Source organism: Bombina bombina, chromosome 2 (assembly GCF_027579735.1).
Source record: "Bombina bombina isolate aBomBom1 chromosome 2, aBomBom1.pri, whole genome shotgun sequence".
Lineage (NCBI taxonomy): Eukaryota > Metazoa > Chordata > Amphibia > Anura > Bombinatoridae > Bombina > Bombina bombina.
Window position 1 is genome coordinate 1,145,687,264 of NC_069500.1, and position 17,959 is coordinate 1,145,705,222.

At 35.8% G+C, this 17,959-nt stretch overlaps 1 protein-coding gene across 3 annotated transcripts in view; it reads right to left on the bottom strand.

Annotated features, from left to right (window-relative positions):
* The window catches only part of SH3RF1 (SH3 domain containing ring finger 1), a 379,385-nt gene that overhangs the window by 350,524 nt on the left and 10,902 nt on the right, over nucleotides 1-17,959 (bottom strand). For all 3 annotated transcript variants that reach the window (XM_053703817.1, XM_053703816.1, XM_053703815.1), the window contains exon 2: nucleotides 14,723-15,227. In XM_053703817.1, coding sequence (XP_053559792.1) covers nucleotides 14,723-15,142 — 420 coding nt within the window. In that variant the 5' untranslated portion in view covers nucleotides 15,143-15,227. The remainder of the gene's footprint in view (nucleotides 1-14,722; nucleotides 15,228-17,959) is intronic.

Here is a 17,959-nt window from a genome sequence, read left to right on the forward strand (position 1 = left end):
TGTCCCTATTGACGACTGAGCAATAAATAGCTAAGTGATCAACATGCATTCCCAGCTTTTACTTAAAGGAACATTTACATGGTATAATTTGTTACAAAATGTCATTTATGCAATCGATAAATAAGCAAATGAATAGATTGTTGCCATTTGTAGGCGGAGTGTGATACACATGTATATAAGTTCTACGGATGAGAAGGTTTGTTCTCTTGAAAAAGTTTTGCCGGTGCAAAATGAAAAGCGTAGAGGTTTTGTGTCCCCAGGAGGCATCCGTACTTTCAACGTTGTGCCGTTGTGCAAGAAAGTGGAAGCTTAGGGAATTTTTATGGTATGTTTTAGCTATATTTTATAAGTTTCAGTAAATGCTGAACAACGATATTGTATGCATGATGTGCATTTGTTAACTTTTTATCTTGTGAGTAGTAACCCATTATAGGGGCTATTAAAATTACTGCTCAGACGAGGCAAGCCTTGTAGTTCCTAAGCAGAAAATGGTCTGTGATTAGTGGGGTTGTGTAGTTGCTGCTTCTTATTGGATAACTACCCAAGTCTTGCTCGAGAGCAGGTTATATAGCGATTTGCACTACAAGGGCTTTTTAGTTCTTTTTGTGAAAATAAAAAAAATATTACAAATGTTTAAGTTAAATACATTTCCCAACTTACCCTCTCCCCTTATATAAAGTACATCATTTCACTTGTTATTGTGCAGAGGAAAGGGAGACTACGCTCATCAACTCATGCATTTGGTACGGCTGCCCTGGCATCATTCTACTACATAATCCAGCACAGAACGAAAAAGCTAAAGTCAAACTTATAAAATATTAACCAAAAATATAACTACTGATAAAGGTTATAAAAGTATGAAAGAGTAACAGGCACACCATGCGGCCTAGATCTTCACCTACCTAATGAGTGATTGTATACAATGATCGTGTATTATATTTCCAATGAGGAAAGATAAACAGTCATAATTAAAGAGACACTAAAGTCAAAATTAAACTTTCATGATTCCGATATATCATGTGATTTTAACAAAACTTTCCAGTTTACTTCCATAATCAAAATGTGCATAATCTTTATATTTGCACATTTCTGTGGCATTAGCTCCTCCTGAGCATGATCTCAATATTTACGTATGTACTTTGTGACTGGCTGATGGCTATCACATGACACAGGAGGAGGAAATATCAATTTAAAGGGATATGAAATACAAAAAATGTATTTTGTGATTCAGACAGAGCAAATTTGCTTTGTTCCCATTATATGTTTTGTTTAAGAGATACCTAGGTAGGTGTCTGGAGCACTAAATAGCGGGAAATAGTGCTGCAATCTACTGCTTTTTCAAATGGATAACATTATTGCAAAACTGCTGCAATATAGTGCTCCAGACATGTACAGGCTCCTGTGCTTACATTCCTGCTTTCCAACAAAAGATATCAAGAGAACAAAGAACATTTGATAAAAGAAGTCAATTAGAAAGTTATTTAAAATGGCATGCTTTGATGCTTTATCTGTATCACTAAAGACACATTTTGGATTTCATGTCCCTTTAAAAGAGATGGGAAAACCCCAAAAATTATTTTGTGACTCAGACAGCATACAATTTTAAAAAAAGTTTTGAATTTACTTCTATTATCAAATGTGCTTTGTTAGTTGAAGAGATACCTAGGTAGGCATCTGGAGCACTATATGGCAGGAAATACTGCTGCCCTCTAATGCTCTTGCAAATGAATGAATAAGAAATATATACACATATTAACACACACACACATATATATATATATATATATATATATATATATATATATATATATATATATATAAAAATAAAAGCATAGGCACCCTTACAGCCACTGAATTTAGCCCCCAAAAACTGCTAAGTGCAGTTTTCTTTTTAAAAAAAAGAAAACTAGCACTTCAGTTTGGGGGCATTTGGGCACATTGATGCAATCTGATCTCTGGGTAATTTTATAAGCACTTGTTATGGCTGGTTTTTTATCGGCACACGCAAACAGGTAAATGTGCTTGTTTGCGGGCGTGTGATAAATTAGCACTCCACTTGTAATCTAGCCCTAAATACATAGTATATGAGTAGTGTTGTGGTTAAGCCCCACCTCCCTCTAGTCCTGGGTGCCGCCATGTTGAAATCTAGCTTCCACTGCTTTCAGAACTGATTTGTTTGCACATGTGCAGCAACTCTTCTTCAGATACCTGCAGCGAAGCCTAGGCCCCAAAATGGTGACACACATAATTAGTGGGAGGTGCATGAAATCTATTTAGTATTTAATGTCCCTTTAATCCATCAGCAGTGGCGGTGGCTGTAACACTGTTATATTTGTCTTGAATTTGTTTGCCTATTTTTTGTCTTTTTACTGCAGCATTACCCATCAATGGTTTAAAAGCCTGACCTATAACTCAGGATTTCTGTAAAAAGAATAGGGTATTGTTGCGGATGTATATTTTGTTTCCAGGAACATTTTAATCTTGTACAGTTGTACTGTGAGCAAAGTAGTGGCTTCCTTCCCAGTGCACAAAAGTACAGCGCTTCCAGTTCCAAGCTCACGTCATTCAGGCTTTTAAGAAACAGATGCTTCTAGTATATTATAAATCTGTTCTGAATGTTCCTGAAAAGCTCTGATCGCTCAGTGAGGGAGGCCCACGGTCACCACTGCTAATGTCGCAAAGCACTAAAGGACTTATTGGATACAAACTGAAAAATCTTTTCAGATGTTATCACTTTGCAGAAACATGAGGGAATAAGATATCTGTGCAATGCTCACAACTGCAGAAATATAGATCTTCACTATAGGAAAAGAAAATTAACTTTCTTCTATATTTATACTATATGTGCTTTGAATATCCTCTTGTGTAGGTTTGAGTTGTTTCCTCTGCAGTGGGCAATTAGGGACATATGTAAATGACATCCTGCACTAATCTAGCAATTTTAGAGTACAATGCAGCAAGGTCAGGAATCTGTATCATACAGGATCCACTGTAGCCTCCCCGGAAAACAATAATTTTCTGAGATAAATTACAGAAATAAATGTAGGTAAACTAAATAATATTGGTATATTGCAAAGATGTTGGTTCTTAGAATACAGATAGCCAAACATTCTATGTGGAATTACATTTTGAGGTTTTTTGGATCTCTAAAGACTTAAAGGGACACTGAACCCAAATTTTTTCTTTTGTGATTCAGATAGAGCATGCAATTTTAAGCAACTTTCTAATTTACTCCTATTATCATTTTTTCTTCGCTCTCTTGCTATCTTTATTTAAAAAAGAAGGCCTCTAATCTAAGGAGCCAGCCATTTTTGGTTCAGACGATGCACAGCACTTGTTGAATTTATCCACCAATCAGCAAGAACAACCCAGTTTGTTCAACAAAAATGGGACGGCTTCTAAGCTTATATTCTTCCTTTTCAAATAAAGATACCAAGAGAATGAAGAAAATATGGAGACCCTTTTTACTTAATAATCACAAGGAGTAAATTAGAAAGTTGCTTAAAATTGCATGTTCTATCTGAATCCCTAAAGAAATAATTTGGGTTCAGGGTCCCTTTAAGGGGACCTTGTAAGTTAAAGGGACAGTCAACACTTCCGTTAACATTATTTGAGATAGAAATATAAGAACCGCACATCCGCCTGCACTATACCCCTTCTGCCATGCCGCCCTGCTTCTGTAGTAATCACTTTCGCTAACTTGTCTAATACCGGGTAAATATGGCAGCCGGACTCCCCCCACCGTTACGTAGCTGCCTTCTTCAATTGATCGTCAAATCAGAATCCAGACCTCGGACAGAAATTGCAAGCACGTGCAAGTTAGCAAAAGTGATTACTACAGAAGCAGGGCGGCATGGCAGAAGGGGTATAGTGCAGGCGGATCTTCGGTTCTTATATTTCTATATCAAATAATGTTAACGAAAGTGTTGACTGTCCCTTTAACTCCTTTTTTTAATCTAAAATAAGCCTTTTCAAAATGTATTTCCGTTTTTTATTGTTTAATTTTAACATGTTACAAGGCTGAATAAACCAATGTTCCCGTCATACTTTCCGGTGTGTCCCCTTTCACCAGTAAAGCAGAGGCAGATGTCTTCATCAACTGGTAAGGATTAATGGGAAGTATGAAATCAGTGCAGTATTAGCTTCTATTTCACTTTGAACTGCTTTTACCTAAAGTGACAAATCAAGTCAAAATAAAACTTTCATTATACAGATAGAATATGCAATTTTAGACAACTTTCCAATTTACTTCCATTAACAAAATGTGCAGTGTCTTTTTAAATTTACACTTTTTTAGTCACCAGCCCCTACTGAGCAGGTGCAAGAATTCACAGAATATACATATATCCATTTGTGATTGGCTGATGGTTGTCACATGATACAGGACGAGTGGAAATAGACATAACTGAAATTTGCCAGAACAAAATCTACTCATTTGAAGTTCAGATTGTGTGCTATAGATACATATACACAAGATTTCAGTGCAGTGCTAGTGAGCAGAGACAAAATAAAACATTACTTAAAAGGACAGTATACACCAATTTTCACAACTACATGTAATAGACATTACTATAAAGAATACTATGAACAGATACTGATCTAAAAATTCAGTATAAAACCGTTTAAAAGCTTCCAGTTTAGCTCTGTTAAAAAGGTAGCTGGAACATCCACTGCAAGTGGGAAAAAGCAGACCCCCCCCCCTTCCTTTGCATATGAAAAGACCATTTACACAAACAGAATCAAGGAGTAGGTATACATCGGTATTGTCCTAAAACATTGGGGCTTGGTTAGGAGTCTGAAAATCAGAGCAATGTTATTTAAAAATAAGCAAAACTATATAAAAAAAAAAACATATGGGCTATATAAATGGATCATCTACAAAATATTTATGCAAAGAAAAATCTAGTGTATAATGTCCCTATAAAATCTCAGCTAAGTAATCATTAGCTGCCCTGTCTTACATCTTCCCCATAATAGAAGCCTGAGAAAACTGAAATCTGGTATGCCCAGATGATGTTTTAAAGATGATTTCCCTTTACCAGACATATGATATAAATTACTTTTATATCTTATTTGCACCTCATAAAATGTCCCATTATCTTGTGCTGTTTTTTCAGCTTGCTATGTTTTATGGTTTGGGTACTGGTTAGAATCCCCCTATAGAGTGTTTGACTGTACATAAAAGAATTCAAATGCTGTTGCCGGTGTTTACAACATTATTGCAACATATACACATGAACAAATTTCTCTCACCTCCTACACAGTCACAGTGCTAGACCTAAATAATTCTAACTGCAAACTGATTATAGGTGTCTGGTGCACACAGATATAATTATTTGCCTAAGGGCACTAAGAGTACAGTCTAAAACTTTTACACATGGAGATCAAAGAGCACTTACTGCAAATTTAATCCCTGACTCACTAGTGCGGACACTTTTAATGTATATTTGCAATCTAACTTTTTTTGGTTTTGTGCAAGTGACACAGGAATATCAGAATACAAATGATTTTCACGAGTCTGAAAATGTATTTTTTTTATAGATGAGTAATGGGTTAGAAATGCACTAGAGACTATTTGGCCATGAATTTCAAATCTCTATGTAGGAGATACAAATATGGTGATGTGTGTTGAAGTGAAGCTTGTGTTTTCTTGATGCTTTCTATTATAAGGACCAAACACCAGCATTTATCCAATTAAGGGAGTGTAATGGCAAGATAATATATATATTTATTGTGTGTGTATGTGTGTGTGTGTGTGCGTGCATGTGTGCGTGTGTGTACAAATATCCGGAATTCCAAAATTACTTTTTTTCCCTGCCTGTAAGTTTACAGTCTTCTGCTAATAATAGTCTGTATATATTTAAAAACAAACAACAAATATTACCTTTCCAAATACAGTACTGTCATATCTTTTTGATGGTATTATGCATAAAAAGTATTAAAAATTAGGTTACATGTATAAGCTGTATTATGATATGTAAATATTGTCTAAATGACATAAGATTTACAGGTATGCCCCGCTCATACAGCGGGTTAGGGACCAGAGCCCCGCTGTAAAGTGAAAACCGCCTTAAAGTAAAACAAGGCAGTTTTCGCCTTCTTTTCACTTTCACGTTTGAACTAACATATATTAGGGGTGCAATAGCGCTACATTTAGTTTAACACTAGCACAGCACAGTATTCAATAAATACTGTACCTGTAAAATAGTGTCAATTACTGTAGTAAAATTTGCCAGACTATAACACTGAGACACATATTGCACTGTAATGCTGTAAACAGAGTGAACTGCACATAACAAAATGTTGCCATTCACTTTTCTCGCAATCTCACGAAGATTACAGCACTGTTTCAAAATCCTTGGAGGTTGAACTTCAGCTCCACAAAGCGCTGTATTAGCGAAGCGCTGTAAAGTGAGATATACCTGTAGTTGTTAACACTTGGTTCCATCCCCTATTTAAACTGTCCCATTTTACAGATGTAAATATTCCAAAATCCAAACTATTCCTAAACCCATACCTTTTCCGGTCCCAAGCAGTTTGGATAAAGAGTTTTCTACCTGTTATATATTTATTAATTTATATATTTATTCTCTATTACATCTACACTACACTTTCCCCATTTAAAGGCACAACATGCTCAGGCAAGCAGGTGATAAGACATTTATTGCAATCTTGCAAGAACACTCTTTCAAGTGGGCTGAACTCTTTCTCAACTCCTCACTTGTAGGTTGCTTTCTGCTCCTGCCTCCAAATAGCTTTTCTGTAGCTGAAATTTTCAGTATAGGTGGCACTTTAAAAATGCAAAAACATCTATTTCAAATGACAAAATGAAAGTAAACGGATTTGTAAACAATTTAATAGACTCTGGCAGGTAACGTATCACTGAGAACATAATAGTGCAGAAACATTTACAGTACAATGATCCTTTTATCTACCTTTCTTTCTATTGTGCATATTAAAGCACTATTTACATATGTTTGCTTGATTGTTTTATGAAAAGGTTATGTAAGAACACCTTAAACAGGTTTTGAAATAGAAGTGCATGCTGCGCACAGCTATTCTGTGGGAGACATTGCTCACTGGTTGGAAAACTCCCACAGCTCTATTCGTGAACAGTTTCACACCTCCACAAGAAAAAATAAATAAATAAAGAAAAAAGTATTTTCAGTAAATTAGAGTTAACAAGTGTTAGGAGGTTCTTTCAGTGATTACTGCACCAAATCATTTTGACTCAGTGACAAAGTCTCAGGGACATCCTCTACGTTGTTTTGTATGGGAAACCATAGACTAGACAGCGGTGATGGAGCCAGCTCACACAACCACCAGTAAATGCATGCGTGAGACATGTAATCACTTCATCCAGAGGGCTTTTAGAATTTACCACACAAATCTGTCACAATTAAAAGAGATACTAAACCCAGATTTTTTTTTCATGATTCAGATAGAGCAGTGGTTCCCAACCTTTTTTTCTCTCCCGTACCCCTTGAATAGGCTTTTCATGTAGAAGTACCCCCTCTCTTCATTACCCCACCCATCCCTCAAAAAAGTTTTTATTTTTATTTAAACTATTTATTATCAGGGTATTGTCAGGTATAAACAAACTATTATCCGGTATTAATAAACTATTTATTATCAGGGTAAACCCAGATAATAAATAATTTAATACCTGACAATACTCTGATAATAGTTGATTATAAACTGACAATACCCTGATAATAAATAGTTTAAAAGGGACAGTATACACTCATTTTCATATAACTGCATGTAATAGACATTACTATAAAGAATAAGATGCACAGATACTGATATAAAAATCCAGTATAAAACGGTTTAAAAACTTACTTAGAAGCTCTCAGTTTACCTCTGTTGAAAAGGTAGCTGGAAAGCCCACTGCAAGTGGGAAATAAGACACTCCCCCCTCCCCCTTCTTTTTCATATGAAAAGACCCTTTACACAAACAGGAACAAGCTGGAGAAGGTAGCTGACGGTATTCTCATAAAACTTTGGGGCTTGGTTAGGAGTCTGAAAATCAGAGCAATGTTATTAAAAAATAAGCAAAACTAAACATTTGAAAAAAACACAAAAAACTTTATGGGCTATATAAATAGATCTTCTACAAAACATTTATGCAAAGAAAAAATGAGTGTATAATGGTCCTTTAAGATAAGCTATACCTGAATGGCATACGACTGTATGTGTATCAACAGGATTAAAGCTCAGATCTCATTCTCAGTAGGAGCCCTGCTGTGTGGCTGGCGCCCCTGGCAGATGCCTGGTTGCCCCTAAACACGGCTCTGGAGGGGAGTCAAAGTGTAATGATCATAAAAATAAATAGTTTGTTTCCATTTTAGTTGGAAGTGAAGCAATCTGAATCAAGCAAGTACTAGCAGCAGTACTATACTTACCGACACTGACTATAACTTATTTAGGAATGCAGACCCGCCTCGCCTGTGTGAGTCGCAAGCTCCACAGCTCTACTACACGTGTCCACGCAACTATGCTGCTGCAGTGCCGCTTCTGTGTACTCGCAGTCAAAATTTTGTGCACGGCACAGGGGTGGGTGGAGCAGGAGCCTAAGCTATCTGGTGACACAGGGTGATCATTAATATGTGGACAGGAGTCATTCACACCCGGTCCACATATTTTAGGTGCCAGGCCAGGACTTCACTTCTCACTTTCCGACTGAGCGCTCCTTCCTTCCACAGTTATTAGTTGATGACCCATTGAGAGTGCCCCCCCGACCCTCCCCCCACATCTTCCACCATTATCAACAATATTTTCGCGTACTCCCAACCGGTCCGCCGCATACCCCCAGGGGTACGCGTACCACAGGTTGGGAACCGCTGACACAGAGCATGCAATTTTAAGCAACTTTCTCATTTACTCCATTTATCATTTTTTCTTCATTCTCTTGGTATCTTTATTTGAAAAAAGTAGGAATGTAAGCTTACGAGCCGTGCCGATTGGTGGCTAAATGCAGCCATCAATCAGCAAGGGCTATCCAGGGTTCTGAACCAAAAATGGGCTGGCTCATAAGTTTACATTCCTGCTTTTTCAAATAAAGATACCAAGAGAACAAAGAAAAATTGATAAAAGGAGTAAATTAGAAAGTTGCTTAAAATTGCATGCTCTATATGAATCATGAACGAAAACAATTTGGTTTCAGTATCCCTTTAATGACCTCACTTGTACTGTTTTTTTTACATGAATAGTCATATCAATTTATTATACATAATCAGGAGTACTGTAGTTATTATTTAGTGGAAAGAAAAAAAAAGTGCACATTAACAATGCTAAAAACTGAATGAAATAAAGGAATTGGAAATCACACAGTCCTGAGAGACTTCAGCTCAAATAATGATTTACTAATATAACTATAAAATGTTGTTAGTCACAATTTAGATTTGGACACTGGACAACTTCATTTTGATTTTTGGCAGGTCCACAAGGACCATTTGTGTTGTGGACAATAGTGCACACAATATTCAACATCATATTATTAGATATGAAAACCATAACCTATTTATCAGGACAGTGATTGTGTGATTACAACTATAAACCAACCTGTTAGGACTTTTATAGGGTTAATATAAAGATGGCTTTTCCCAGAATACTTGATCATTTCTAACAGTACCTGTACTGTGCAAATGAGTCAACACGTCAAACACGTTTACAAAGATAAGAGGCTATAAACTTATGTTTTCAGAATTTATATTACCCTTTTCCCACAATGGTTGCAGCAGAGATTAACAAGTCATAACTTTTGTATTATCTTATATTTGTCAATATATGAGTGCAGTCACTGATGTATTTGTGCTGCTGGCTCTTGGGGATTAAATATTTGGTCCAACAAAAAGGGAAACAACTCAGGGAGTATATGTATGTATTTATATATTTATATATATATATATATATATATATATATATATATATATATATATATATATATATATATATATATATATATATATATATATTGTACGTTGCACCATAAAATTAATATATTCCTTTGTTCTCTTCATCCAATATTATCATGGGTGATGGTGCAAGGTGGTGTACTCATTTTTATAAAACCTTCAAAAAGAAAAAAAGACATTATTTCAAGCACAAACCCATATAATAATTACACTGAGCAAATATTGTGTTAAAAAATAGGGAAGAAAAATAATTTTCTTCTGTATTTATTAACACAATATTTGGGCAGTGCAATTAGCATTTTTTAATTGGTGTTTTGAATATGTTTTTTTGCTTGAAATGGTGTCTGTTCTTTTTGAAGGTTTATTATCACTTTCCATTAAAGTCTAGTGGAAAATTTAAAAAAAAAATAATCAATCAACCACTTTTCCTTATTATTTAAAGTATTTAAATAGGTACAGAAAAAACTGCATTCCTGAAGTTACTCACTAAGTCTTATACCTTGCTAAGATAGTGACCTTCTGACCAGAACTTTATTACTTATTAAAGCAAATAAGTAACTGGAAACCTGAGCACATTATGTACGTTTGCAAAATGAAAACATCAATCAAGGTAAACAAACTTTAGTAAAACAAAAAACAAATAAATGTAAAAAATTGTGTTTTTTTGTTTGTTTTTTTTAATAACCATTAAAAAAGAAGCACACCTCTTAGAAATCTGCATTAAAAGTCCATGAAAGTCAATTCCCCTGCCCCGGAAACAGCAGTTATGAATCAGCAGTCCACTGCCTCTAAGGCTGTGGTCTGCAATCCACCCGATCCTATACGAACGGGTTGATTGACACCCCCTGCTAGCGGCCGCAAATCTGCAGGGGGCGGCATAGTTGACCATGCTGTCGGCATTCAGCGATGTCCGTCGGACATGATACATTAAAGTGTATCATGTCGGACAGACATTGATCATTCGGCCCCAGAGCATGCAATTTTAGAAAATTTTCAGTTAACTTATATTATCAAATTAACTTTGTTCTCTTGGCATCCTTTCTTAAAAACATACATAGATACAATGCACTACTCTCATTAGCTCACCAGATCTGTTCAGCTTGCTCCCAGTAGTACATTGCTGCTTGGGAGCTGACTTTTACTATGTGTTTAATCCATTTACAGGGGTTGACAGCTCTATGCAAGCAACGGAGCAGTAACATAATGCTCCAATACATTTATTTTTTTATTTTTTTAAGAGCATAAAACTTAAGTTGTATTAGCCGTTGAGGAATCTGTTGGTGTTCTACAAATAAATGATAATAATTAAAAAAATAATAATATCCATAGGAGTCTCCAAGAACTATATGGGGGGGGGGGGCAGAGTAAAAAGTAGAGGGGACACTAATAATGGCCAATGATAATGACCTTTAATAAAATGGTACAGCTTGAGAAAGGGGCAGGTGTCCCAAAACGTTGCTCTAATAAAAAGGTATAGCCTTTATACCATGTGCCACTTTCGTGTCGTGCTAATATACAAGTACATTCAGTGATTGAAAAACATCACTGTATTTAGAGGAGTGAGTGATGCCTATGACTGGTGCTTGGGGATGTGAGTCCATGTGTTACCTGCCCAAATTCCTACTGCAACAGTTCCCTTAAATTGAAGCCCAGAATTTTAATGGCACTGTTTAATTGTCACCTAAAAACTATAATGTGCGCTAAAGTCATCTGCACTGTGTGGAAAGATGATAAACTGAGGGAAAGTGGAGTGGTAAATGTTGTGTCCAGGTTACTGCACCCATGCATTTGGAAGGTCCTGCATGATATCTGGGGGGTCCTATGAATGAGAACATTTTTTAATACAATGTCTTTACAAATACACCATTGCTCATAAACGGTCATTTTTTCTGATTATTATTAGCCATAGGAATAGCACAATATATTAAGACTTATCAGGTTACAAACTATGGGGTCGATCACAAACCTTTAGAAAAACATATCTTATATTTTCTACAGAATATCAGCATGAAAGTCTAAGGGGATTTTTGTAGATAAACCATTTGACACATTTTTCTAATGGATTGTGATCAACCCCTAGATCCTTTTGGAAGTTAAATAATTATTTTACAATTAAAGTAATGGCTTCTAAATAATGACTTGTTGGCATTTTTTACTCTGCTATTCCAATATAAGTTTACAATTTGACTTTGCAAAAATGAAATCATATTTTGATGTTTCGGAACATAAGCAACAATACTGTGTGTTCCTTTTGTTAGCATGCAAACACGAACAGTTCTTTAATTTTAGCATATTTTATCAATAACAAGTCAATCTATAAAAAAACTCTCATAAACTAACATTCTCATTTAAATGTCTACAAGAGACAGCTGCTCACAATAAGCAAAGTTTAGTTCATGAGACTGTTACAAGACAGATGTTTGGCATCACAGTTACAAAAAGTTTTCCTATCCTGACAAACCACTGTAGCACATACATAGTCAACCAATTCTGTTGCAACATCAGCAAAGTCAGAAGAGGTAGGCTATAAAGAAAAAAAAGAAAATCATTAAATCATCCGGGGGGAGAGGTGTCAAGATCTCTGCATCATTATATGTAAATAGAAAGAGCAATGAACATAGTAGATGGTACTTTTAACATTTATTATAAAGGACGGAAAAAGCAGGAAACTTTTTAAACAGATTTATGAACATAGAGGAGCAGACACGGCACTCAGTTTATTCAAAATATATTACAGGTTTTTGCAATTGATAAATGTATATTGTTAATGTATTACTTTTCCTAATACCCTGTGCAAGTAATTGTAATTTCTCAAAGTGCTCACCAATAAAGAAGAAGCCCTTTTTTTATTTTTTTTAAACAAAATGTCTGCTATCTAAATTGAGGGTCCCCTAAACGTGTAGGAGCTCCATTTGAGCTCCTCTTATATCTAGCCAAAAATACTGTGTGTGTTTAAAGTGGCTGTCATTTTCACAGCAACCACCAGCAACGTATGTGTTATATCATTTAAAAAGTTGTGTCTCCTCTTTCAAACAAGGTAACATGTCCCTCTAGATGGTGCAGTAGTCAAGATATAGACACCAGAAAAGCTTGTCGCCTTGTATTACGAGCGGTGAGAAAGTCTTTATGCCTGTGGATAACTTGTCACTAATGACATGACATTGTGGGGATACAACGAAGAAAGGAGAAGGTTTAAAGGACCATTAAACAAAACAATGCATAATTAAAACAACAATGCAATAGCACTTTGAATTTCAAGAGAGTAGTTTTTTTTTCTCCAAGCAAATGTAAAAAGATATTCCATTTTCCCTCCCACCTTTATCATATGAAAGCCAGCAGCCAATTACAAAACGCATATACGTATATACAGTGCTCTCTTGCACATGCTCAGTAGGATCTGGTGCCGCGTAAAATATACATATAAAAAGATTGTGCACATTTTGATAATGGAAATAAACTGGAATATATTTTTTTTCAAGCTGCATGCTCTGATTCATTGACTTCAGTGTCCCTTTAAGGGCTCCCAGTGAGGATAAAATAATGTTGTCCTCTACATACAAAATGGAATGTGAAGGATTGCACTGTTATTTTTGCACACAACTGGTTAATTGGTTAACTAGATTAGATAGATAGATATTTACAACTTAACAGTTGCCAATTGACTTTAGTTCTGCATGTTTATTTATTTTATTAAAAAACAAACAGTTGTGCTGTATATAATTACACACGAGTGATGATAAATCTAGGAAAAGGCCTAATTTATTTTGCTAAATTGCAAATTCACTAGTAGGAATTTCTAGTAAGAAGTTTCAGCTCTGTATGTGTAATATGTATACTGTATGTCTAAACAGCAAGCATTTGTTTAAACTACTTATTAAGTACCAACACAAAGCAACATTAGTACTTACATCTATACTTAGTTACATTAATTATACTGGTATTCTCTTGGGTCTCTATCATAACAAACTATACACAAGTGATGCAGTCTACTCAAACAATACATTTCAATATTCTAATGTTACAAAGGGACATGAAACCAAATGATTTTGTTTCAGGATTCAGCAGACAAAGCACACTATTTTAAACAACTTTCCAATGTACTTCTGTTTCCAAATGTGCTTTACTTTCTAGATATCCTTTGTTGAGTAGCAGCAAGACATTACTGGAAGCTTGTGGAACACAGGTGAGCCAATAACAAGAGGAATATGTGTGTGGCCACCGATCAGCAGCTAGCTGCCTGTCAGTAGTACATTGCTGCTCCTAAGCCTACATAGGTATGTATGCTTTTCAATAAAGGATACCACATATACAAAATAAATTTAATATAAGTAAATGGGAAAGTTGTTAAAATGCATGCTCTATTTGAATCATAACATTTTAATTTTGACTCTACTGTCCCTTTAAAAAGACATTAAACATCATATGCTTTTGTTTAATAGTTGTGCTTGTCCCACAATCTCTAAAATGCCAAAAGAAAAATTCAGTAACCTGCTAATGCTGCAAATCAAATAAATGGTTTAAGCAATTTGAAAACCTGGGCAACAGAATTTTGAGAGTGTGACATAAAGTACAATTTTTACACAAAAGAAGAGTTGTTTAATGTCCCTTTAAATGTTCGTAAGTAAAAAAAAAAATTTAATTCAACCTTCTCACTGTGAAAAAAACAGATAAACATTTATCCATCAATTACTCATTAATGTATTTAATGTAGGTAAAAGCATTAACCCATCTCTTATTATTTGAGATATCAGCGATTTGCTTATAAAAAAAATAAACTTATATTTTCGATATAAAAAAAAACCTACCCGCACTGGAGGGCTCCGCGCTTGTATCTTTTGCTGACCAGTTTGATTACTCGGTGAATCGTTTGTGCCACAGTTAGTAGTAATATTGACCTGTGCTCGTAATGCATTTGTGCTATTTCCTGCGCTTCCGCCTGCCCCGGGTTTCCTTGGCCTCTGTTTGATTCCATCCAAAAGTCTAACCAGTAGAATATTGCTCGGAAGTTCGTCCACACTACATTCCACCAGTGTTCTGCACTCCGGGCACCGCAGCTCACTCCGAGAGCTCACAATACCCAACAGGCAGCGTTTGCAGAACGTGTGTTGACATGGCAAGACTTTAGCGGTGGCATCTAGTCTCTCCAGACATACTGGACACTCTAGGAGGTCCAATAAGGCTGATTCATCCATGATTTTCTCAACAGTACTTTCCAAGACACGCATTTGTAAAAAATAATGATAATAATAGTCACAGCCAATCTTGTAGAATAATAGCTGATTATGTAATATCCATGCCTCTAGTCTTCACCTTAAATTAGAAAAAAAGTATTAGTAATTAAGAAATGTGTAAACTGGCCAGAAAGTTTAATATTAAATAAATAAATGAGCAACTTTAATCCCAAAGTTCCAATATTAACTATTTTTAAAATGATAACCTAATAAGTAGTTAATTGGCTTCTTAAACTATTGCTTTCAACATACTGACCAATAATATACAGATTCTGATTGAACATACTAATCACAAAAAGGTATCAGTAAAGTATTTTAGGAATTGATATAAATGAGCTTTAGCACTGGATTGAGCAATCACTGTACAGCATGTATAAGGGTCAGAGTCCTGACCATGACAGAAAAACTAAATTTTTAAGAATTAATTTACAGGAAAAGAAGGCAAAATAAATCATGAAACTACAAAAACAAGTGTTTTTGCTATGCATAATTAGACCTTTTATAGGAATTTCATTTTTGGAGTTTAAAGGGACTATCTACACCTAAGTCATCTTAAAGTCTTACTTTAGAATAAGCTGCAAATATCCTGCATCCTTTCTATATCATGCAGCAGTAACAGTAAAAAGTACGTTTAAATGAATAGTGTTCCTGGTCACTTTGAAATGGCTGCCAAGCTCTGCCCACTGATAACATCACGATCTGGGCTGTATTAAAGGCTTCACTAGTTACAAAAGACTCACTAATAGGATTCAACAGTCTGTCAATGCTATTCAGCAGAATACATAGATGCAGCCCAGATCGTGATGTCATCAGTGGGTGGAGCTTGGCAGCCATTTCAAAGTGACCAGAAACAAGTCATATTAAAATAACTTTTTTACTGTTCCTGCTGCATGATATAGAAAGGGTTCTGGAGGATATTTGCAACTTAATCTAAAGTAAGACTTTAAGATGACTAAGGTGTAGACTGTCCCTTTAATATACCTTTAAACAAAAGGACCTGTGGACGAGCTACTGCAAGATAATAAAACAATTAAAAATGTTGATGCATTTCCCAGCCCTTCCCCCCACACATAAAGCTATATCTATCTACGTCCTCATGGCCACCAAATTAGAAATAGCAAAAGCTTGGAAACAGCCCACCCCTCCGACTACCTCACAAATATTAGCCACGATCAGCTTTATTTTAAAAATGGAAGCCTACTCACATTCAGTTTTAGATAAATTAGACTTTTACTTCGCAACCTGGGCACCCTGGTGGGAAAAATTCCCCAATTAACCAAGCTTAATTTCATCCAGTCATTGGCCACCTCCTCCTAATGTCCTGTCTTTTGACTGCTATTACCCCTTTCTTTTTATTTCTCTTCATGACCTTCTCTCTGTGCTTTCCCCATTTCCTATTTCATACACTTATTTCTCTTACACTAGTCTATGAGAGTATACATGTACCCACTTAATTATGTTGATGTTCATGTTCGCGTTATAAATATAAAACGAGAAAATTTCACATTGAAGAACCATACACGTATAGCATTTTGATACCCTGTACTGTGAAACCTTTGAAACTGTACCAGCATTTGTTACTAACTTTGTTTTTTCTTATTCTGTTTTATTGAAAATGCTATACATGTTGGATATTTATGTATCGTGTGATTTTCTCACATAAAAATTTATTTAAAAAAAATAAAAATGTTGATGCATCACCAATGCTGAGAAATGCTTTTTTTTTGTAATGCACAGCACAACATTTTGATCTTTCCCTCCCTTTAAATGATCTTGGTTTTCGTATTTGAAACTCTCTGTGACTAGGCCAGATGCAACAACATCATTGATTATTTTTTTTAAGGATTGTGCCATTATAAAATTAGGAACGCTTTACACACATAACAATTATATCATCAAGGCAGAACGACAGCTCAAATCTGCAGCTCTCGCATTAGGTTGTTGAGAGACAGATGCAGAGCAGGAATCAATTATGCTGTTATTCGTATAAATAGTAATTTGCAGAGCAAACAGCACTGTGCACAGACAGAATACAACCTTCTGTGTCCACGTTTGGCACATCAGGTGGGCACAGTCTGTAACCCTTTGGGATACAATGCGCTGCAGCCATCACTGGGTTTGATCATATTTCAGTTGCACACTTAAGTGGATATTCTAGTGTAAAAATAAGACATTGGGGCCGAATTATCAAGCTCCAAATGGAGCTTGATGCCCCTGTTTCCGCGCGAGCCTTCAGGCTCGCCAGAAACAGTAGTTATGAAGCAGCTGTCTAAAGACCGCTCCTCCATAACTTGTCTGCCTGTTCTGAGGCCGCGGACTGCAATCCGACCATTCCTATACGATCGGGCTGACTGACACCCCCTGCTAGCGGCCGCAAATCTGCAGGGGGTGGCACTGCACAAGCAGTTCACTAGAACTGCTTTTGCAATGATACAGCATTTATCGATGAGTGGCGGACATGATACGCTACATCGAATCATGTCCGTCCGCACTTTAATAAAGTGTCCCCATTCTATATTGTTAGGTAGTTATTTCTTTATTTTACTATGTGCTTAACTTCTGCAAATTGGCTAAAAGAAAGAAAGTTGCACTTAAATGCCCCTCCAACTGAGAATATAGCCAGTGAACCAATCAGGAACATGCATACAGACGTATGCTCCAATCATAAGTCATATAAATATCATCTAGAACAGAACAGGGTTATTCCAGAAGTGCAATTTTAACTATGTTTTTAAGCCTTTTAACGGAGTTAACACTAAATACATTTTATAAGTATAGTATTGAAGTTATTCCTTGCCTCCCTCTAGTCAT